The sequence below is a fragment of the Neocloeon triangulifer genome, unplaced genomic scaffold (assembly GCF_031216515.1).
Source record: "Neocloeon triangulifer isolate White Clay Creek 2 clone unplaced genomic scaffold, ASM3121651v1 ptg000017l, whole genome shotgun sequence".
Classification (NCBI taxonomy): Eukaryota; Metazoa; Arthropoda; class Insecta; order Ephemeroptera; family Baetidae; genus Neocloeon; species Neocloeon triangulifer.
This window is the reverse complement of record NW_026775559.1, coordinates 1866048-1888891: the sequence shown is the minus strand read 5'-3', so window position 1 is coordinate 1888891 and position 22844 is coordinate 1866048. Positions and strand designations below refer to the sequence as shown.

The 22844-nt window shown below is 38.3% G+C and overlaps 5 protein-coding genes across 7 annotated transcripts; 3 read left to right on the top strand and 2 right to left on the bottom strand.

Moving 5' to 3' along the window:
- Positions 1-499: 499 nt before the first annotated feature.
- Positions 500-1702, top strand: LOC132203664 (N-alpha-acetyltransferase 10). Its single transcript, XM_059631580.1, has 5 exons — positions 500-730; positions 831-970; positions 1025-1108; positions 1164-1304; positions 1355-1702. Exons 1-5 carry the CDS (start codon positions 710-712, stop codon positions 1488-1490), a joined length of 522 nt encoding a protein of 173 aa, XP_059487563.1. The 5' UTR covers positions 500-709; the 3' UTR covers positions 1491-1702.
- Positions 1703-2078: 376 nt separating this feature from the next.
- On the top strand, positions 2079-4541 carry LOC132203657 (uncharacterized). Its single transcript, XM_059631574.1, has 8 exons — positions 2079-2280; positions 2345-2592; positions 2646-2807; positions 3083-3297; positions 3345-3474; positions 3531-3797; positions 3857-4021; positions 4073-4541. Exons 1-8 carry the CDS (start codon positions 2193-2195, stop codon positions 4511-4513), a joined length of 1716 nt encoding a protein of 571 aa, XP_059487557.1. The 5' UTR covers positions 2079-2192; the 3' UTR covers positions 4514-4541.
- On the bottom strand, positions 4529-15615 carry LOC132203658 (transcription factor cwo). Of its 2 annotated transcripts, XM_059631575.1 has the most exons (6): positions 15314-15615; positions 10743-10812; positions 6893-7088; positions 6348-6557; positions 6114-6278; positions 4529-5834 (listed from the first exon to the last, which is right to left on the bottom strand). In XM_059631575.1, the coding sequence occupies exons 1-6, from the start codon at positions 15442-15444 to the stop codon at positions 5050-5052; spliced, it is 1557 nt and encodes a 518-aa protein (XP_059487558.1). In that variant the 5' UTR covers positions 15445-15615; the 3' UTR covers positions 4529-5049. The 2 variants fall into 2 exon arrangements, with proteins under 2 accessions (XP_059487558.1, XP_059487559.1); XM_059631576.1 differs by lacking the exons at positions 10743-10812; positions 15314-15615 and adding an exon at positions 7809-8197.
- A 502-nt stretch (positions 15616-16117) lies between these two features.
- On the bottom strand, positions 16118-19685 carry LOC132203656 (calcium homeostasis endoplasmic reticulum protein). 2 transcript variants are annotated; one of them, XM_059631573.1, is made up of 14 exons: positions 19437-19684; positions 19183-19353; positions 18697-19112; positions 18229-18467; positions 18097-18171; positions 17937-18048; positions 17663-17878; positions 17523-17610; positions 17189-17412; positions 16999-17132; positions 16779-16949; positions 16546-16716; positions 16349-16493; positions 16118-16291 (listed from the first exon to the last, which is right to left on the bottom strand). In XM_059631573.1, the coding sequence occupies exons 1-14, from the start codon at positions 19459-19461 to the stop codon at positions 16160-16162; spliced, it is 2319 nt and encodes a 772-aa protein (XP_059487556.1). In that variant the 5' UTR covers positions 19462-19684; the 3' UTR covers positions 16118-16159. The 2 variants fall into 2 exon arrangements, with proteins under 2 accessions (XP_059487556.1, XP_059487555.1); XM_059631572.1 differs by having other exon boundaries at positions 18097-18467; positions 19437-19685.
- Positions 19686-19709: 24 nt separating this feature from the next.
- Positions 19710-22824, top strand: LOC132203663 (isopentenyl-diphosphate Delta-isomerase 1). The gene is made up of 6 exons (XM_059631579.1): positions 19710-19923; positions 20262-20323; positions 21338-21465; positions 21522-21722; positions 21906-22134; positions 22198-22824. Exons 3-6 carry the CDS (start codon positions 21340-21342, stop codon positions 22443-22445), a joined length of 804 nt encoding a protein of 267 aa, XP_059487562.1. The 5' UTR covers positions 19710-19923; positions 20262-20323; positions 21338-21339; the 3' UTR covers positions 22446-22824.
- Positions 22825-22844: the final 20 nt, after the last annotated feature.

Below are 22844 nucleotides of genomic sequence, written 5' to 3'. Positions count from 1 at the left end.
TCAATTAGAGCTTTTGAGGATTCTGAGATAAAGCTTCTTTACTCATTACAAGACAATAATCTTAACAATGTCAATAAAAGTGAATTCCAAAAAATAGCCACGGTAAAAAGGAAGAAGCCGCAAATTTGCTGCACGGTGTCGTCAAATACCACCCGATGTAGGTAAAAAAAGTTTGTTCTTAATTAATATCGCATCCAATAGCAAAATACCTCACCATTAATGTTGGAAAATTTGCTAAAAAGAGTCGCAAATTCCTTAGAAGTCAACAATGGTCAGGGCAGAGACACGTCTGAAAGATGGCAAGCGACAAAAAGGCAGCGCCCCCTTTTCCCAGCAATCCGGGTGGACCTTGGAAGCGAGCACTTGTTTCCTAGGTCAGCGCGAAAAATGTTGCCATCGTTGCCTAGCTTAATGTAAGTAATTTCTCCTCCTACCCCTTCGTCGGCTGTTGCAAGAAAGACAGTCCTCCACGGCCTCCACGCCGACCACGCCTCCATCGTCACCCAGGTGTTTTGCTTTGCTTTTCGGAAGAGCATCAGCACGAGAACACACACAACAAGAAAAATATAATCAAATTGCGATTTTTTGCGTTTTAGAAGAAAAATCCGTGGCAATTTATTTTACTCACATTGAGTCGAAATTATTCTGAGCTGTAAAATCCGCGAGCTTTCTACCACATTTCAAATTTTCCTCACATAAAAAGACAAAAATGAACATTCGTTGTGCAAAGGTTGGTTTATTTTGAATCTATTATATTATCATTCCATAATTGAAACTTGATTTTATCCGATTAAAGTATGATTTTTAATTTAATTTCTTCTCTTTTTAAGCCGGAGGACCTGATGAATATGCAGCACTGCAACTTGCTGTGCTTGCCGGAAAATTACCAAATGAAATATTACTTTTACCACGGGCTTTCGTGGCCACAATTGAGTTACGTCGCTGAAGATGAGAATGGGAAAATTGTCGGGTAGGAACGCGAAATAAAAAATAAAATTTGTATTAAATCAATCGCAATTCATAGCTACGTCCTTGCAAAAATGGAAGAAGACAGTGAAGATGATCCTCATGGTCACATCACTTCTTTGGCCGTCAAGCGGTCTCACAGGTTAGTTTTTCAAAACTATACATATATGAAACATTTTCTGAATTCTGACTTGCAGGAGACTGGGTCTCGCCCAAAAGTTGATGGACCAAGCATCTCTCTCCATGGTCGAGTGCTTCAACGCCAAATATGTTTCTCTTCATGTGAGAAAAAGCAACAGAGCTGCCCTCAACCTTTATACAAATACCTTGAAATTCACGTAAGATACTTTCTAAAAAAAAATTAGATCAAATTATATTTGGCGCTTAGTATTTCCGAAATTGAGCCTAAGTACTATGCTGACGGTGAGGACGCTTATGCGATGAGAAGAGATTTGGGCACTTTTTCCAAGGACGACGTCAAGCCATCGAAAAATGCCATAGAACATGGGAAACAAGCTGATTAATTAAGTATGTCTTCTTCTCCAATAAAATTCAATTTGACACTTTTCAATCTGTAAAAACGTCTAATGATTCATGATCAAGTTTTTCACAATACCAATTTTAATATACTAAACCAAATTTCAAGCAAACGAAAAATTATCATTTTTGTCAAATTTTCCGTTTTAAAAACTGAAATGCAAATGACGAATTTGTCTTGATATTATTTGTGCGGATTAAAAACTTATTTGCCAAATATTGTTATAATAGTTTTTATAAATTCAAGAAATTTTATTAACACAACAAAAACACTTTCGTTATAAAGTTATTTGAAAATAAATAAAACTGTTTTTTGCAATCAAAATAGCTCATTTGACATTTTCTTAATCAGGGTATTTACTGCATTAATGAAATTTGCATTTCCCCCTCTTGTAATTTAAATGCCCTTTCAACCTTTACAACATTTAAAGTTGTGCAGAAATTTCTGGGCTCAAAAAGGATTGGCAAGTGCGGCACAAAAGCAGCAAATAGAATGTATGGTTAAACAAACTCGGCGAGAGTTTGAATTTGCAGTTGAAAGCAAAAGATGAGGCTAGAAGCCCAAAATAGCTCAAAGGCCGACTGCTGCCAAGAAAGCAAATTCGCAGCTGGTTGGTTTGGTTTGTTTTTGCTTTTGGTTTCGGCGGCTGGCAGAAAACTTGAGTTTAGGAAAATTCTTATTACTAAAAATGCAAAGTAGTTCGTCTCTGAATGAGTTGGTCTCAATTGAAAGTAAGGAAGTGCAGGCACCAAGCAATGGCGCGATTCCGAGGAAGAGTAAGTCGTCTTTTATTTTCTTAACAGCTTTTTGGGTTTTCTTTCACATCCATGAAATTAATAGAAATGAAGGAAAAGAGAAACCGGGTGCAGCGACCAAAAAGCAAGCCCGTCGAAAGCTACTGGGCCGATTTGCCAGACCTGATTTTGGAGCAGATCTTCTCGTACTTGAGTATGAGACATCGTTACGCTGCATCCAGGGTGTGTCGGCGGTGGTACGAAGCGTTCTATTTGCCTTCAGTTTGGTCCGATTTTGTCATGACTGACATGACCCTAGTTCGACGGAAGTTCAATTACTACATGGGCTGGCAGGTAACAACATAAATTAAAATCTTTAACTATAATTATTTATTGTATTTTGATAGTATGTTTTGGACCATATGCGCACTCAAAACTGCCTTGCCGCTGTCGGGAAGAACATAAAGTCGCTCATTTTTGAACCCATGTTCAGTTTCCACAATTTGTATGAATTCGTTGTAATGCTCACTTACTATGCAGAACGCAATGAGCAGTTAAGATCTGGAAAGGTAAGGTCAACATAAAATTCAATTCATGAATAACTAGCAAATTTTCATTATATTTAATTCTTAAATTCAGGGAAAAATTTAAATTAATAAAGAAATAATTCAGAAGTACTTCTCTTTGGTTTAAAGATTTTAAAATTTTTGACAACTTTTCCATAATTATGTAACAACTCGACTATATAATATAATTATTTTACTTAAATTATTTTTCTTAATTGCAATTTAGAGATTTTTATTAATGAAAATTTGATGCACGAATTAAATTTTTTCCACATAAGGTGCTTGTGGATGTTCGAGGTGGCCAGAAAGGTATAGCCAGTCGCATCTCTCGGCTCCGCTTCACCTTTCCTTGCAACATGGCTCCAACCGGACGTGAGGAGGACGAGTACATTTTCGGTACCGGTGGGCTGCTGCTTGAATCCCTAAAGAGATTGATGGGTAGTTTAGGCAGGACACTGAGGCACTTGCAACTCGCAGACCTTCTCCTCGAGAGGTAGAAAAAAATAAAAGAAATTTTTTAGTTAACTTTTATTCTCTCAGGTTTGAAGCGCTCAAATTATTAGACGACGTTTGCTACTCCGGCTGTGAAACTCTTGAAAGCCTCACCTTGATAAACGTGACCAAAGTTCCTTGCCAGATGCTGCACGCTGGCGTTTTTGTTAAATTACGAGTAGATATATATTTTTTTCATTATTTATTTAGCTTATATTGATTTCCTGCCTGCAGGTGTTAAAATTGAGTCCTCAAAACCTTGGGGAGGATCTGCTGATTTTGCTGGGCGATTGCCCGCACTTGCGTCACCTGCACATAATTCAAAACCGATACACAACAGACAATCTCTCTCCACTTTCGTGGAAGTCGTGGCGCGCCTGCCGATGGGCCAACCCGAGACTGAACGTACACCTGCAGCTGGAGAACGTGCGCGACGGCGAAGTCCTCTGGCAACCAGGCAGTCCAGTACGATCGATTCTCTACAAATCCGCTCATCTCAAAGTATAAAATTTTAAATTGCATTCAAATATTATAATTAAATAAAAACTATAAATATTCAGGCAACGTCTGGTTCTATTTTAACCGCAATTGACCAGTACAGGGGTGACCTTCAGGTATACGGACACCTTGGACTGCCCAGGTTTCATCGGTCAAAGTCCTTTCACGACAGAATCGACCCTCTCATATTACTCATGTGTAGACAGTGCCCAAATTTGCACACAATTGTAATTATTATAAAATTATTCGATACAAAAATAATAATTTTTCCCCTGAAGATTGTGAGAGAGCGAATTTCTACGGCAACAGTGTTGCTGTTGGCGTACACAGGTCTCAACCTGCGCTTTCTGCACGTGCGGCGCAACGCTGTGGTGCTTCGGCGCGACTGGCCGCGAAGCCCTGAGTGGAGCGACACTTTTTACAAGTGGCTGTCAACGGCCTGTCGCTCCTACGAGGCCACAGAACGCGAGGTGTCGCAGATCCTGGGCTACAAGTGGACCATGCTAACCGACCGGCAGTTCAAGCTGATGAGCGTCGACCTGCATCAGACCCCGTTCTTCACCTCTGCCACGAGGGCCTCATTCCACACGTATGTGCCGCCTCCAACTGTGCCGGTGGCTGAAAAGGCCAACAACGCCGTGCCCATGCAAAAGAGGCGCGAGAAGAAAAAGCAGGAGCGCACAATCGCCAAAGACACTATGACCGGTACTTTATTGTAATTCAATAAAATTAAATTTCTATTTGCAAGAAAAATTTCGTTTTTTATTTTTTCCTTCCTATCTCTTTGTCCTTTAAATATGTTAAACTTAAAATACATTTTTTTATGCCTACACATTTTTTGTTGTTAAATATTTAATGTTCCCGTGAAGGGCACATAGCGAAACAATTTTTATAGCTGAGCTATAATTTATATTTAACGTTTTGAGTTTAATATAATACACGATAAAAATCTGCAACTGAAGACAAAGGTTACAAAGAAAATTAAAACATGTATAAGAAAAAGCACATGTGCCTTCCGTAGAATTGTGTTTTAATCAGTGGCATTCGTTATACAAAAATCAACCCTCTCTACCACTGACCAATACTGCAGAAACGTAATAAAAGAAATATTAAAAAAAAATTATTTTAAAATTAAAAAATTGCCCGCGAGGTTTGTAACTGCCTCTCAAGTGCAAAAATTTGCTCAATAAGTGTTCACTCACAAATCACAGCCAATAGTTGTCAAATTAAAATAAGAAACATAGTTGACTCCAGGTCATGCCCGGTCACACACGGACCACTTGGGCACAAAACCGGGGTGTTCACCCCTCCAGGGAACCATGGGGGCTGCCTGCTGCTGAGGAGCAGGCACGCCAACCCCGGTCGCCAATCCACAAAAGTTGACTGAGATGGTGACCGGGTGCAGCACCTGGCCGTGCTCGCTGAAGGCCTTCATGTAGGGCGCCAGCATGTCACTGTCAATTGTCAGGGGGATGTAAAAGGAACCCTTGGAGTGGAGGGCAAACACAGGCACGCCGAAGGTTGGAGGGGAGGAGGAAAGGGAGGGCGTCGGCGTGGCCACAGGGGTAGGGGAGGGCGACCGCCGCTTGACGATCGTCAGGTTTGTGGCGGTCGGGGGCGGCGAGTCTACGCTGTCCCGCAGCTTGACCACCACAGAGGCGGGGGCGGCCGCCTCCGACCCATCCCCAGACACCATCAGTCTGCGCCGTTTTGACTCGGCGTCATGGTGGTGCTCGGCCGTGAAGCGCTGCTTGATGTTGTTCTTGAACTTGTACAGGCCGCTGGCGTCCGCGGCCGAGTTCTCCGATGACCGCCTCTGGAGGCCGCTTGGGGGCGTGCACGCGGCGCTGGTCAGCATTTCGCGAAGCTGGCTGCTTGTGTTGGAGGCAGCCGCGTCGCTGCCTGCGTCACTGTTCGGGGAAGGACTGTCCGCCTGCTCCGAGCACGCCGACTGTGGGGGTGGTGGAGGTGGCAGGGACTGGTTAGGGGTCATTGACACTGGAATCAGGGACGGCGATTCTTCTACTTGTCTTCTCCACTCTAAAGATTTGATCAAAAAAATATTCAGCATTATGCTACAAACTGTGATTTTGAATTTTAAACATTTCAAATCATAATAAAAATTCAGATATTTATTATTTTACTTATTTAAACTTGAGATCATAAAATGATCATTGAAAATTAAAGGAATTATCCTATTTTTTATTTTATTTCTGTTTTTTTTTTAAAGTCCTTTTCAAATATGAATTTGTCAAAAGTGCAAAAAAATAATAAGCACAAAAATGCATTATGTAAATTCTTAGAAAAACGTTAATATACCTGAATTGCAAGCAACGTTTTCTTTGCTGCTAGAGCTATGGCCGTTGCCGCCGCTGTCCGAGCCAGAACTGGTAGAGCTCGGTCCGCCGCTGTAACCAGAGTAGCCGCGGGAACTACTGGAAGAAGTTTCACTCCGTAAATGTCTGGAGAAGTTTAAGCGATCGCCTGCGTAAGGAGATGAGAAATTCGGCATAAGCAATGTCGATTTCGGTTTTGTCATTCTGTGAAAGGCACCTTTGACAATTTTCTCGCAGTGCTCCTGCAAGTGATTGATCAGTTGCACGCAAATTGAGTCGCCGGCAAAGTAGCCCTCAACTTCAACGAGGAAATGCATTGTCTCGGAGAGGCACTCCTGGTAGCCGAGGCGGTAGTGCTCCACGGCTGATGCGGCGGCACCCATTTGACCTTGTGCTTGAGAGTCTTGCGCTCCAGGATCTGACGAATCTGCAAACAAAGGTGGCAAAATGCTCTCAAGTAACTCAGTTTTGTCAGCTCAAAGTTTATTAAAATGAGATTACTATTTTTTTTTTTCTTATTTCCTTCTTACTCTTTTTTTTTTAAATTAAAAAAATAATTGGTAATCCTCTCCAGTTTTAAGTTAAAATTACCTGATGTGAATACACGCAGTTATGCTTTTTACTACTTAAAATTTGTTTTGAAGCTTTAAATAGGAAAAAAGATCAGTTATAAAATAAAACTTGATTTTTTGTAAAGTCACTTAGTCTGAGGAAAAATAGCAAAACTTCGTTGTCATGCAAAAAGGGCATCCGTATGATTACCAGGTCCCATGTGGTTGCATGCGTGCGCTTGCAAGTGCTTCATGTGCTTGATGGCCATTTCAATTATCTCCGTTTTCTCCACTCTTCCGCGCCCCTTCTTCAGGTACTCGGCGGGGATGAGGCGCGACAAATCCGCAAGGCAATTGTTCATGCGGTCGCGTCTCCGCTTCTCAATAATTCTGTGCGACATTGGATCCTGAAACAAATTCGAATATTTTTCTTAAAAAAAAGGAAAAAAAAATAGTTATTGGAAAAAAGAACAAATGCCTAAAACTTTGGCAAGACAAAATAACTTAGCTCTGAACAATTTTAATTAGAAATGGTAGCGTGTTCTGGATTTTATATCAATTAATGAAATCACGTGAGTTTGCCAATCATTTTTACTTTTTGAAAGTAATAGAGCTTCAAATGTATAGCTCATTTAATTGTGTTTACAAACTGTCCAACTTCGTGCACGCAGAGTTGATAATTTTATTCTTATCAAAAACCATAAATGAGTCACTTTCCGAGAATCGATAATTGCAGACAATGAACAGAGTTGTAGTTGGATTGCGATGGGAATTACTAACTAAGTAAACAAATAAATCTGATTTTTTAGAGGCAAACTTTCAAATGCTTTGAATTTTTAAATCAACTGACTGTGAGATAGAAGAATAAATAAATTTAATGAATGTTCTCGGTTCTCGTGTGCTTAAAAGTTGCAATGGGATTGACGCTGAGAAATTTATATTCAATTAAATTTATTTGAAGCTCCTTTTTCTGACGCGGGATTAAAAAAATTGAAAATCCTCTATTTCGAGCCGCACACGACCACTTCCGAAAGCAACATGTGCGACTCCGAGGAATATAGAACGCAAAAATCGAAGCTAAAAATAGGCGATTGATGAATTAGGCGCTGTTGTTGGCTCTCGCTCACCTCCTTCAAGAGTCTCTTCCTCTTGGTCTTGGCGGCCAAGGCGGCGACGAACGCGGGACGCGCGAAGGAGAGGACCTGCTGGGGCTGGTCGGGCCCGCCGCTGGGGCCCAGCAGCAGGTGCCTCTCCAGAATGGTGCCCTTGTGCGTCACAATGGTCGAGCAGGGAGCGAGCGAGGAGGGACGCGCGAGTCGACTGGTGCCGTTCGCGATTCGCCGTGCGCTTATTTAGCTATAAATCGAGACCAAGAGATGCGGCGGCGAAAAGTTGTTGCCAATTTGGAATCGCGCGACTGCCCCCCGCTCCCCCTCCCTGCGAGAGGGGTACATCTTGTTGTGCACGAGGGCAGGCCAGGGGCAGGCGTGCGATCACGTTGATCGGCGCACCGCGGGTCGCGCTCTGTTTTTGCACCGCGGCCGCGGTCACGTGCGCCGCACCGGCAGCCTCTCGCCCTCCCCTCCCTCCCTCAAGTCCTTCAGGTCTTTGCTCGGTCGCCGGACGCACGGACCGAGTCACGTGGAGCGAGAGAGCTCATCGGGCCCAGTCTGTTTAGCTGCTTCGACACTGCTTTTAGCAAACTTTTTTTTTTTTGCTTCGTCTCTTGCATGCAAATTTTCAAAATAATTGGACTGACATTTTTGTTTTTCTTGAAAATTTTATAAGCTTGGTTTTTCACAAACCATTTAATTCTCTTCATTTACGCAATAAAAATGAGCTGCTGTTTAACCACATACTGATAAAAAATTTAGAAAAATCTGAAAATTTAAGGGAAAAAATAAATAAACTGAAGTCTTCTGCAATTATTCAAATAATTTTTTATGCTGTAGCAAGCGGATAAAATAAAATAAATTTAATTTAGTAGCCGTAGGCATTTTTTGTTGTTGAATAATTACACAATATGATACAATTAGTAAAATTTCCTGGAGACTTGAAACTTGTATTTCCTATCTAATATTTAAAAATTAATTTCATGGAAGATTGAAATTAAGTTTTATTATTATCTAATACATAGGCTAGAAATACATTTTTTCAAGACAAATATATTCCAGGCGTAATTAATTGGGATGTATACTTAAACAGGGCAACAATATGACAGTTGAAAAAAAAACTATATTTTGTTCATGCGACCCAATATTTTCAACTTGTTTAAGCAAAAATATCTTCAATATCGTTCTGAAAAATCAGAGCCATTTTAAATTGCTAATGTCACATTGTTTTACTTCCACGACATTTTGTTGTCATTAATATTACAAGTTTTCAAAATCAAATCCATACTTTTTATTTTGCCTAAAGTCTGTATAACACGTGCATGGTTTTTCTGCTGTTTTTACTTCGTGCTATGCAAATTCCAAAATAATTCAAGAAATCCTTTTTCGCTGAATAATTGAAGGCATTTTTTGTTCAAATTTATGGTAAATGAGGAAACTGGACGGATGGTAAGTTTTGTGTGCGTGATTCGTTTTTTATAACGCAATTTTGGACACGTGTTTGCACTACAAAAAACATCGGTGGACGCCAAAAATTATTTATATTTATTCAACGACCTCTTTGCTAAAGATGTTGACGTTCCTGCCGCTCGATTTGAATATTTTTTGTCTCGTCGTTTTGACTCGATTATGCAAAAAGTAAGCCCTTGTAAACACGAAAATGTTAATCGGATCACGTGTCCACGGAGCATGCAGCCGATTTTTACAAAATTCGGTTTGCTAATTTATATCTGCGTAGAAAACGATCACGTTCGCCTTGATTAAATCTCACATTTTTTTTCCGAACGGCGCGGGTATTTTGCTTATCTGCATTGCGTACATTTGGATACTCATTGCTCCATTTTTTTTATGAAAAGGAAAGAAATGACGAGAGAAAACTGTAGTTGAAATCTAAAAATAGAACCGGTCCCTGAGTTCAGATTTTGCGTCAAACTTTTGGCCGAGCTGTAGAGACAGGTGGAATCACGTGCTAAGTTCTTGCATCACTCAGTACATTTTCAAGCGCCATAACTTTCAAAAGGTGTATTATTTTTAGAATCAGGGCGAATAAGAAATTTGCAAAATCCAACGAGTTCAATCTGCTTCAATGTGGCCTTGGACGCAAATTTGTCTGGCGTGAGCAAGTGAATTTTGGCAAACTCTCAATTGCGAAAACAAGAATTCCGTTTGGCCGAGAGAGATTTTCGGTTCAATCCGTCGCAGCCAACTAAATTAAATTTGCTCCGAATTTGAAATTAAAAGCAGAAAATATATAATTTTAAAATAAATTTGGTGATAAGCAATAAAATAGTTCTATTGAATAATTAGAGTATGATAATATACCAGAGCACAATTATTACAGAATTAATGAGACTGCCGAGTGGGAAGAGGCCAATGTGATTTTCCACGTGAATCGCGTTCGGAGCAAGTGGGGGCATGCGACGCTCATGGCCAGACATGTGAGTCGACGTTTTGCTTATGCCACGATTATTCCCATTACAAAGGAAAAGCTTCACACAGCCCACCTCGAACGTTGCAAAGGACGCGCCCGCAAAAAAACTATTCAACTTTCGGGTGCCACCATTATTAATAGTGTTGACGCAAAGTAATTATTTTTCTACGCTCGTCAGCAAAAATTTGAAATTTAAATTTGTTTCCTATAAATTCTATTGGTTTTATTTAAAAAAAATATATAAAAAGTCTTATTGTTCACATGTAAAGCATCTAAACCACTCTGCTTGTTTTCAAATTGACGTAACCGAGCTTTGGCATAATGTTTAAAAATTAGATAAAACTTATTTAGAAAATTATTCATATCCATAAAATTTAGATTTTCATTTATTTTGCATGACTTGGTCCAATCAATCCATAAAATTTATAAATGCACACAATAAAAGCCAATTATTAAACATTCTGATTGAATGAAAAAGTATTAATCTTAAATGAACTTTTAAAATCAAATAAATTTACCCTAGAGAGAGCCTTCTTTTTCTGGAAACCTAAATCGTCGTCGTCTGCTATGGTTGCGAAGTTCAAATTTCTGGAACAAGAAAAACAAGAAACATTGTAATTTGGTGCTGGCATAAGTTTGTTTCAAATAAAATTCGACTCTCCAAATCAAAATTCAATTTTTTTTCATAACCTAAAAATTATTTCTATCCTGAAATTTATGCTATATAACCAAACAAAATAATAATTAAATTTTTGCAACACCACTGATGGCGAAAATATTTCCTCTTTAATCATAGAAAAGTGTTAATTTGAGCCAAGGCTAGCTTTCAAGATAAAATTATGTTCGTCTCATTGGATCAGCACGTGATCGAGTCCTGATTTTGCACACAACACATAATACACACTCCCCTCGTTGCTCTCTTCTCTTTCGGGCCGGAGCATAACCCACCCATCCAAACTAGCAGAGTTTTTTTTTGCAACTTAGGCAATCCCCGCGGCACGTATTGTTCCAAACATCTGCTCGTTAATTCTCATTTTCAAGCGTTTTTTAATTGTGGCATCGCATGTACCGGCAGAATTACTGCGAAACTGCCTTGGGTGCGAATCGTCGCAAAAAATCATCTTTCTTTCTTGCTCAGCACGTGACTCTGCGAATTTAAAATGGCTTCAACCCGGCGCAAGAAGCAAACCGGCCGAAGCGCAGAATCTTGTTGATTTTGTCGCTTATCGTTTTGTTGAGCGAACGGACGCCCCAAACATCCACAGTCATGTGATCGCGCCGCGTTTTCGCCTCTCAAAATATCTAAAACTTTAATATAATCGTGGCAGGCAGTCTTTCAAAGGAAAATGTAAAAGCTTTGATCAGCGATTTAGACTCAAATTGTATGAAAAATATTATTTCATATTTTTAGATTCATGTTAAAAAATTAAGGAGGGGAAAATTTAAAAATTATAATTAATCCTGCAAGACCTTTTGAGGAGATCAAATAAAAATTTTGGAATGAGTGTTAAAAAATATTTTATATAAAAATTATATCTAATTATCTACCTCCTAATTTAATTAAATTTTCATTTTGAATAAAAAGATAGTTTCGTTTCTATTAATTTAAAAAATAATTTCACTGGCCGATATATATTTTTTTTTATTCAAATGAGAGTAAAAATATTCAAGGTACAGTTGGAATCGCATTTCTCCCAAATATTTAAAAAAAAATCAAAATTGATTTTTAATCAATTGAGGTTGGAGCCCACATTTGATAAGAAAATCCAATTTTATTTTCATTGCACACAAGACTAAAATATAATGCAGAGGCAGCATAATTGAATGAATTTAATCAAAATAATGAAATTCGCGTTTTAAGTTTTAGTGTTTGGGTGCATACGTGACTTCTGAAGCGCAGACGTCACCAAAATGCGATAAAATTTTAAAACATCAAAAAGTTATGAAATACAAAATTCTCCAGAATAAGCAAAGAGAAAAGGAAATATTTAAATTTACAGTAAAGCAGGGTATTCTGCGAGTACAAAGAGAATTTCGCAAGAGCACGAGTGGAATTTGCTGGTCGAAATGGAGCGCGGCTCGCGGAGATCACGTGAAAGTAAAACGTGACACCGGCCGAGTTGGCGAAAGAGAGGCTGCGCCGCTCCGAGCCCCGCTCGTTTCATCAACAAAAAAGCAAACCTCGGCTCTATTTTGCTCCGGAGACGCGCAGCACGTACGCGGACAATAAAATGTATGGAGTTGGAATATTAGAAAGAGTGTTTTTCCGCATTAGCACAAGAGGTTTCTGTTTCTGCAGCTCGGGGACCTTGAGCCGATTTTGCACTTTGCGCTGCACTTTTTCCCTCTCACGTGCATAACTCATCCTTTCGCCCTCGATTCGATCCATTTGTCTCTGAAACGCTAATTATATTAGCGGGAAACCTTGGGTCAAAGGTCAAGAAGACAAATTATGATGTAAAGGAAAACAACAATATTGATAGTTAGATTAAATAAACCACCCTGTAAGTGTAGACGCAATCTCATTCCAATTAAGTAATTTTTTCACTCCTATTTGTATAACTGCCGTAACCAATTCAATGAACCGATTTATTATTGGAAATAAATCTTGTAAATGGGGTATATTTTAGGTTAAAAATACAATTATAATCAATTTAACTACTATGTTAAAAATATAATAAACATAAAAAACTTATTATTTTTTTGGTATAATAAATTGAATGCTAAAACTGTCAAGGAGAAACTCATGAAAAAGTTTTTGATACGAATTAATGCAAATTTTATTTCTTCAGATTTCACACAATCATTTTTTGTCATAAATCAATTTAAAATAGTTACTACTGTTTCCAAGAAAATTATTTTAACGGATGGATTATAAAATTTAAATATTTGGAGATTTAATAAGTTTTTAATATGATCACCAATTTGAAATTTTATAACTTAAATTCCTTATTCAAGCAGTGTTTTTTCTGCAAGTGAAATGCAAAACAATATTTGAAATTTTCGTCTCTTAAAAACGGTTTATTTATTTATTTAGAATATCCGTCATTCCTTTGCTGATTTTTAATATCACATTATTTAATGTGAAGACTAGATTTTTTGTTTATTCTTTTTAATACACTTCAAAGTTGATTGTTTGCGAATTTTGATTCCAAATGAGTGAGATATGAGACTGGATGAGACTAAGAACATGCATGTACTTTTCTACCAATAACGCTACAAAAATATACTTTTTTCTCACTTTTTTAGACTGTATAGCAGAGAATTTTAATTTTCAAATTCGACTGTTTTTCAATATAAACTTCATTACAAACTTAAAAAATTCAAAAGAGGTCAAAAGTTATTTTATTAAATAATAATAATAATAATAATTTGAGCTTAAAAAAGGCAAGTCGAATTTAAAAAAAGATTTTTTATGATGATACACTTTTCATTTGAAACACCATCTAGAGGGAAAAAAACGGTTATGTTGCTGTGTGTGCTGCACTTTCAAGCTTTCTGTTATTGCAATCTCGCGTGCTGTCACGTGCGTTTTCTGGTTGAATCTCGCTTTGCTCTTGTATGTGTTTCTTTCCTCGCTGCAACTTGGCGTAATGGGCGCGCTGAGTGTATCGACCACGTGCAATGAACGTGCCCTTTTCACTACTGCTTGTAATTATAAGTATGTATGCGTATATGCGTTCATGACCATTGCTTGCCGAGCAGCCAGTCGCCGCGCCGAGGCTATTTTCCGCTCGATCCTCCAGACGACCTCCGCTTTAATTTTGCGCACTTCGCAAATTTGCTCACGGTTTATTCACAGATAGATATTAAAAATGAAGAAGAAAAAAAATCTAATTTTTAACATTCAAAATTAAAAGAGAAACGACGACGAAAATGCAATTCAAATTGAGACAAACTGAATAAGTAAATAAACTATTTGCTCATTGACAGTTTAAAATAAAATAAGAACTGTTATTAGAATTTATTTTAACGATTTTTAGTAATTTTATTTTACTTTCTAATTAATAATTGTATTTTCCGTCAACATATAAAAATTAATATGTTAATTGTTTCAACTTGTATGTAAAATAAAATGAGTTTCTGAGAATAATTATCTTTGTTTGGTAATTTAATTTTCACATTAAAATTATACTTGGTACTTAACGCAGGCATTTTAGAATGCGATCTTGGCTGTCAAAGCTCTGAACTGTTGCCATTTTTATTTGGCTCAATTTAATCTCATTCACGAATCAGGGACGCGAGCCAAGTGTGATGATTTTTATATTATATTATTATTCTATTATTTTGTGATCTGATGCAATTTACGAATTTAAAAATTCCATGGTTTTTTGCCATATTGTTTAAAAAAATATCATACCACCTATTTATCGAAAATAAGTTAAAATTAAAACCAATAAACTATGTATTAAAATTTAAAATGCACAGAGGGTAAATATTTTACAAAATTTGCACAGCACAGAAAGGTAAAAAATAATGTTCTTCCGCTGCTAAAATTTTTATAATTTATTCTGTTTTCTAAAAAGTTTTTAAAACTTAACTACTTATAAAAAAAGTAAGTGTTTTGAGAAACTAGAAAATTTAAAAGTGAAAGAGCTTTTAAACCTGTCAAATCTAGATAAAAATCAGGAGTAAAAAAATTATTTTAATTTTTTGAAAGTTTTCCATTACTTCTTAAAATTTGTATAGTATAATCTTTATATTATAGGTTGGTATTTAATAATAATAAAAAAATCAATTAATAATATACGGCAGCAAAAATAATGTTATTTGATTTTTAAATTGACAATTAAGACTTTTTGCTCTGAGAATTCCGGTTTTTAACTACGATGCAAAAGATGAACTAACTTTTGTTGTTTATATTTTTGTTATTATATTGGCACGTGATCTTCCTTCTGTACTCGACTATGCGCAAGTATGTTGCAAAACATTCAACCATAATATATACATCAATATTTTTTTTCATATTATCTCTCGCAAGCACCAGATGAGATAACGAAAATTAGTATGTGTTGAAAAAAACTAATCTAATTAAAAAAATTAAGTAGGTGCATTTGATTAACACTTGGCTTATTTAAGTGGAACTCACCCAGGCTCGAATTTCACCTGCGCCGGGCTGTCGGGCTGGTTGGCTGAGGAGGCCAGCGAGGGGTGCTGTTGCTGGTTGTTGTTGGTGCGGGGGGCGACGGGGTGCTCCGGCCAGAAGTTGTTCCTATCCATACTGCCGCCGATCGTCGGCACTCATTTAGGCGCGGGCAGTCGCGGTTCGGCGGGCGAAATTTCGGTCTCGTTCTTAGTTAGAGCGCGAGAAGAAGCGAAAGGCGCCGACGAGCGATTTCTACGCGGTGCGAACCGACTGAAAGTCAAACGCATTCTCAGCCGCAAGCAAGCACGCCCTGCTACACGTGCCTCGCGAGACGGTGACGTCACAGACGGGTCACGCGACATGACGTCACCCGGTGGCCTCCATGTGCCGACCGTCACGTGGCTCGCAACGCGACTGCTGCAGCGCCTGCCTGCAGCCTATTCGGGGACACACGTCGCACGTCGTCTTCTGCATTCGTCGATAATTTTTTTTTTATCAATTATGTATACATACAAATTTGCTGTAAGCACATACACCTATGACCTTTATACGTACAAAAGTTCGACTAAAAATATACCCCGCTTGTTACATTTATAATAAAATTTTGCATAATTCCCGCGATCTCTCCGTTTATTTTAGCCTAATTCACGTTGAGTAACAACATTTAGTTGAATAATGCATTTTATAATGCTAATTTTACATTCTAAAAAAATAGAAAATTTTGAAACAACTGCAGTTAGCAACAATTAACCGAGCTGTAATACTCAATCGTCAAAATCATTATAAGCATAAATAAAATTAATGAGATTTTTAATACACACAATTTAATACAATTAAAAAAATGACAATTTATGTACTTTCTTCTGCTGCCCGCGCCTTCATCCTTGTTATAAAAGACTGCGCCTTGGATTTGCGGAAGTTTTCGTAGGGGTCGTTCAGGTTAATACCAATGCCTTTGTACTGGTCTACCCTGTCACGGACCTGCAAAAATAATTTGATTTTTCATGTATCCAGTGAGGGGTGAATGAAATATCTCACCTCTCCTCCCGAAATGGGCTGCTCAATACCCTGCTCCATAGCGCCGAGTCCAGCCCCACCCCAGCCCATTTTCTTCAGCAGCTGATGGCCTTTGTTGTTTTCGTCTAGACTTTGGTCTTGTTTTGATCCTCCATAAGCAGATCCGCTGCAAAATTAATTTTAGATAAACCAAAATTACATAAATTTTGACTGGTTACAAAAATGACGGTGGCGTGATGCTGCGTTCGCGGCTTCCTGATCGATTTGGACTGGCAGACCTTTCCCTCGACCTTGATCTTCTACTTCTCGTTGATGAGGGACTTCTTCGTCTATGCTCTTGAGGCTCTTTCTTTATCTCAGTGGGCTGCTGGCCATTGTTTGGAGGAGGACTGAAATTTTAAGCGTGATTTGTTCATTTATTTTGGCAATAACAAAAATAAAGAAGCGTCACCTTTGATATCTCCTTCTGGGGGGCGACCTACTCTTTGACCTCTCTCTAATAATGGGACTGGGAGACCTTGACATTTCACGAACTCCCATACTGATTTCATCTTCTTTTGCCCTTTGAGCTGTAAGCTTTGCTCGATAATACTCGTACAAGCCGAGTTTTTCCCAACCCTCACTAAAAAAAATTAAAATCACTCAAATTAGTCGAATAACTTCACAATTACCTGTCTCGTGGTCTCTCGTGGCTAGGAGGACTGTAAAATGCCTCAACGGCTGCAACAAGTCTCTCGCTCGGAGGTGCAGGCGGAGGCAGTCGAATGTCATTCGGGTCCAGTGGCTTGTAAGAAGAATCCTCCAACTTTGAAAGTATTTTAATAATTTTGTGACGGTCGTAAATATACCTCTGTAGCTCACCTTTACTAGTGAAACCATCAAGCCGGCTGGAAGTTCGAAGTAAGGGACGCTTGGCAGGAGCTCCTCGGGGCGGCAAGGCTCTGGTTGAGGGGCTTGTGGAGGAAAACCAGGCGGAGGTTTGCTTAGGTCTGGGAGCCCTGGAGGGGGAATGTTTATGGGCACATAGCCAGGTGGTGGTTGAGAGAAAATAATGTCTTGAGGAGGAACATTCATCATCCTTGGGTCTGCAAAAAGAATTATCAGATATAACTTTCTTATCATTTTGTTTCAAAATAATTTTTTAAAGTACTTTAAATTTAAGAGTATTGTTAACTTTTACGTTAAATTTTCTCACCTCTGCACTCTGGAGCAACAGGCATTTGACTCGCAGTCAAGGCCGCTTGCTGTTGTTGCTCAAGTTGAACTTTTTGCTGCTCTAAAGTCTAAAAAAAAGCCCTTTACAAATTTACATCTTATGAATGTTTCACGACAAACTTGAATTTGCTGAGTGGCGTGGGTGACAAATGCCTGGTGTTGAGTGCGGTAGCCCTCGAAAGTCGTCTGGAGTTGCACAGTGATTGGATTGAGAATGCCAGAAAATTCGGCAACCAGAGATGCTCGATAGTTTGAAAATGATTGCTGCGGGTTTTTCAGTTGCTCGATGATGCTCACGTCAAAATAATTATTTTTGCTTTCCCATAAAGCAACAAGCTGACGATAAAAGAAAAGTTAATAAAAATATATTAAAGCAAATTAATATTAAAGCTACCTTGTTGAGCTTAGCTAGCTGTTCTTCATTGACGTTCATACTGGCGTTGGAGAACATTGGCACTACAACCTTTTCCAGGTCTTTTCTCAAATCATCAGCATTTTTGCGAACACTGGGAAAACTCATGTTTACAAAATTTAAATGAAAAATACAAAATTACCAATGGTGAAGGACATCATTGATGAGGTAAATAATGTGCAGCTTCTGATTGAACGGTGCATTGGGTTCTGTTGATCTGAAAATAATAATAAAGGGGTTGCATAACAATGACGGAATGAGCAAGGAAAAGTACTTGAGCAAGAGTTGCAGTGCAATGACCGCATTGGCCCTAACGTTGGCTTGGGATTTGTGAAGAATCCATCCTTTCCCCTGAGATATGGCGTCTTTGGTGCACGAGTTGATTATTGGCTGGAGCAAGGAATTCAACTCGGAGCAGTCAATTCCCACTTCCTCAGCCATGATGCACAATTTCTCCTCCTGCGCCTGCCGAATTGCTTCCTCTGCCTGTGTTTGCTGCCTTTGTGCCATTGCCTTTATATGTTGAATAAAAATTTTGAAATAAAAAAATTACAGATTATATTTAAAGCATCTGAAGCAATTTAAATAATTGATTTTTATTATGCATGAATAAAATATTAAATGCATTTTTATCAGCAATTTATAATGAAAAAAAATTAAATAATTTCTTTCTTTAAAAAATATTACTGTCCACTCAAATACTGGATATAATTATAATTATGGATGGAGACAAAAAAGTGACCTGCTGTTGGGCGGTCAGATTCTGTTCGCTCTGCTGAATTTGCTCCTGCAGTTTCTGCTGCTGGGCAACGATGGACTCGATCGAAGGTCCGACTGGCGGTACAACTGCGTGGGGTGGCGGTTGGACCCCAAGGGGCATGATGGAGGGAGGGGGCGCCACGTGCACCTGTGGAGGCAGCATAGGAGGGGCCTGAGGGTGTGAGGGTGGCATGCCCATGTGGTGCTGCATTTGCGGCGGAGGCTGCGACATCAAGTTTGAGTTGCCCATGGGTGGCATCCAGGGTGAGGACGGCGTCTGAGGAGCTGGCCCTGGGGGCATGTGCGTGGGCGGAGGGTGGTGCAGCATCGGCCGCTGCTGCATCAGGGGAGGCGGCTTGTTCATTCCAGGCGGAAGGCCTCCTCCTCTTTGCTTCAAAACTTTGCAAAATTTGATATTATAATAACAACTATAGTTATAAAAATTATTTGAAAAAAAAAATATACATACTTGCTTGCTCTGTTGTAACTTTATATTGGTAATAATTAAAATATTCTCCCCCAAAGAGAAATGCAAATTTCGGGTTGTCTTTTTGCTTGTTTTTGGTCATGTTTTCAAATTCGTGACCATTTCTCGCGACAAACTGAGCGAGTTTGTCGATAATGTTACGAAGGTCTTGATCTGAAATATTCCATTAATTAGAAAATTCATGATCTTATTCATCTTATTGAAAAAAAGGTAAATAGAAAAGGTCGTCATTTTACCGGGTGGTGGTCGAGGCAGGTCCATTGTTGGTATGTATTTATGTGTGGATTTTTTTGCAATTTAAGAACGGATTGGATTTGGTTATAAATCAAACTATCTAAATCATTAAAACCACTTTGCTTCTTTGCGAGAAAATTTTGAAAAGAAAAAGCAAGCTTTGAGTTTTTTTTTTTTAGAGTAAAACGAAAATTCAGAGTCGAGTTGCGACTAGCGAGACGAAAAACATCAACAAACTTGATAGGGAGGAGGCGTGGTCGTTTATGCTAGCAAGAAGGGGGCGTCACCTTCCGAGCAACAGCGAAAACAAGGAAAAGTCGCAATTTCATTAAAGTCGCGAAACTTTCTGCAGAAGTTCCTACGAGGACGCGGCCGAGCGACTTTAGCGATCTATGTCATCACACACTCGATTTCCGCATGTCATTTAACTCCATTTCCGATTTCTGCGGCTGTAAAACAGCCTCGCCGCAGCGATTCCACTGATTTATTGTAAGCTTCATGCATACAACATAACCTAATTTTAATCAATTACTTATTTTTATTTTAAATCTTTTTGGCAGTTTGTTTTCAAGATTAAAATATAATTTATTTTCCTTATGAAATGCTTTGTTGTTTAAACATAATCAGGTCTCGTTTTTACATTATTAATTATATTAATAAAAATAATATTATTTTTTTTTTTATCAAATTCTAGTTTGTATTTACTAGCATTTAAAAAACACAATTAATTCAAAGGTTATTCCGGGTTATTCAATGCAATTATTTTTTTTATGACATTTCAGTCAACTTGACTTGATTTGACATTTTGAAAAATTCTCTGCTTTCAGGTGCTTTGACCATTTCATTTCTGTTGTGAGTCGTCAATCTCTTTGGCAGATCTAATTTGCAGGTATGTAAAATAATGATTCAGTGCCAAGATTTATCAGTTAATATGTAATTGAATTATTAAAAGTTGAACTTAACTTATTGAAATTTCTTTTAGGCTGTTTTTAGGGTATGACCTTTTTCAAAGTCAAAGTAAAAAAAAACTTAAACAGTGAGAATAAATTATTTGAATAAGAAAGGCTAGAGATCTCTAGCTGTTCTTCTACAATTTGCATGTTCTGAAAAAAGAGATTCTTAAACAAGATTGAGTTAAGTTCATATTTAAAATTTATGAGAGTGCCTTTGTGCACAAAAAAGCTTTAGTCGCAGGACACCGACATAGAGGTCAAACTCCAAGGCCACAATTTTTGTATTTAAGTGGCTCCTGAGACTCGAAACTCCTCCAGTTCTCCATAAAACCACATCCATGTAACTACATAAAAAACGATTGTAGAAAGGAGGCAATTTGTGTAAAGTGTATTTTTTGTAAATTTAATTACAAAACTGCTAAAAACTTCCATCCACATCAATCGGCATGTTTTGATTGTGTTATATTTTTTGTTCTATTGCAGTTCAATTGGCATAGAAGTTTATTTAAAATAATAATCAAATATATGCAAATTGGTTTACTTCTTACTATTGAAATTTTCGTAACTTGTAACACCATTTTACAAGATCTGTGTTTAAAAAAAGAAATTAATTGATTTTTATCAGGAAATTTTAATTTTAAGTGGTTAAAAAGTAATAATTTCATATGATCGAAATTTTATTTGTATTTTTCTCAATTATAAATTTTTCTGCCAAAAGTCATAGATTAAAAAAAGGATGTCCCCAGGCATGCACTTTCCCTGACCATGCTCGCATCATCGAGAAAAGTGAAGTAGGTCACTGATAATATACCACGCTGTGCTATGCCGCGGCGTGGTCAGGAACTGTGAAGTTGACGGTCCCACACTACTTTCTACTTTAATCAATCCATGGATTCCAAGCTTTCTTCTCCTCTGACTGACGCGCTCTTCTCTGTTTGAAATGTTTGCAGACATGAGCAAGACGTTGGGCTCCTTGCTCTTCGTGGGCCAACGAGTCATCGGCAGGAAATCGTCCTTCGGAATTCGATTTGTGTCGACGGTGCCCGGCCGGAGCCAATTCACCATGACTGGCGCCAAGGTGTGTGTGACGAAGCAAATTTATTAATTTCATTTTTACTCTATTGACTTTGGCAGGTGCAAGATCCTCTGCAGGAGGCATCGATGGAGGAGGAGTGCATCTTGGTCGACGACAACGACCAAGTCATCGGCAGTGCCAGCAAACGCGCCTGCCATTTAGTCAACTCGGACGGCAGCTTGCTGCTCCACCGAGCCTTCAGCGTTTTTGCCTTCAATGCTGCGGGTCAGCTGTTGGTGCAGAAAAGGTCACAATTCAAGGTAGCACTAAACTTAAAATCATTTTTATCATATTAAGACTATTTCCGTATTTAATCTAATGTTATTTCTATTATTATTTAATAAAAAAAGGTTGTTATTTTTGTAATATTTTCTATAATGATTGAAAATATAATTTTAAACTTCTTTTTTAAAACTTATTTTCCTTTTTTTTAATTGTGTCAGGTGACGTTTCCTTTGTTGTGGGCCAACACTTGCTGCAGCCACCCCTTGAATTTGCCTCAGGAAATCAAAGGAGAGTCAGGAGCACGAGTTGCTGCACAAAGAAGACTTGGGTTGGAGCTTGGTGTTCCCGCTGATGTGGCCGCGCCTGAAAGAATGCATTTCCTCACTAAAGTCCATTACCAGGCCCCATCTCCGCAGATATCAACGCAAAGGAAAGGCCCTGTTTGGGGTGAGGCATTATCATAGTTAACTAAATTTATATAATCATTAACTAAAATCATAATTTATCTAGGTGAACACGAAATCGACTACATCCTCATCCTGCGAGGTTTGGAGAAGGAGCACTTACTTCCTAATCAAAACGAAGTTGCCGAAACCCATTTTCTCGGACGTTCAGATTTGCTGGACTTCCTGAATGAGAACAAAGACAGTCTCACACCTTGGTTCTCTCTAATTGCTCACACCCTTCTGCCGCTGTGGTGGGATCAACTTGGCAACCTTCAGCAAGTTGACCAGCAGAATTTAATTCATCGATTTTAATCCAATCTGACAAACTTGCAACTTATGTGGACAGATCAAGTTCAGTTACATAATTAAAAGGTCTGTGAATCTTGTATACACGTCAGGCTTTATACTTAATTGTTGTGATTTGTGATCACAGGATATAAAAATGAATGTTGCTACAATTGTTCTTCTTTGTAAGTAGCGTCAGTTTATTTGCATTATTTGAACAAATCTGTTTAAGAAATATTATCAAGTTTTATATTGTTGCTAGCTTTACCAGAAAATGAACTAGAAAAAAAATTTGTGCAATTATTATTGATTACGTCATTACTAATCGTGAGATATAATTATACAAATTATTGTTTTTAACTGGTTAGAAGATCATTTTAAATAAATATTTATACATACCAATATTGTCAATAGGTTGTTTTGGTT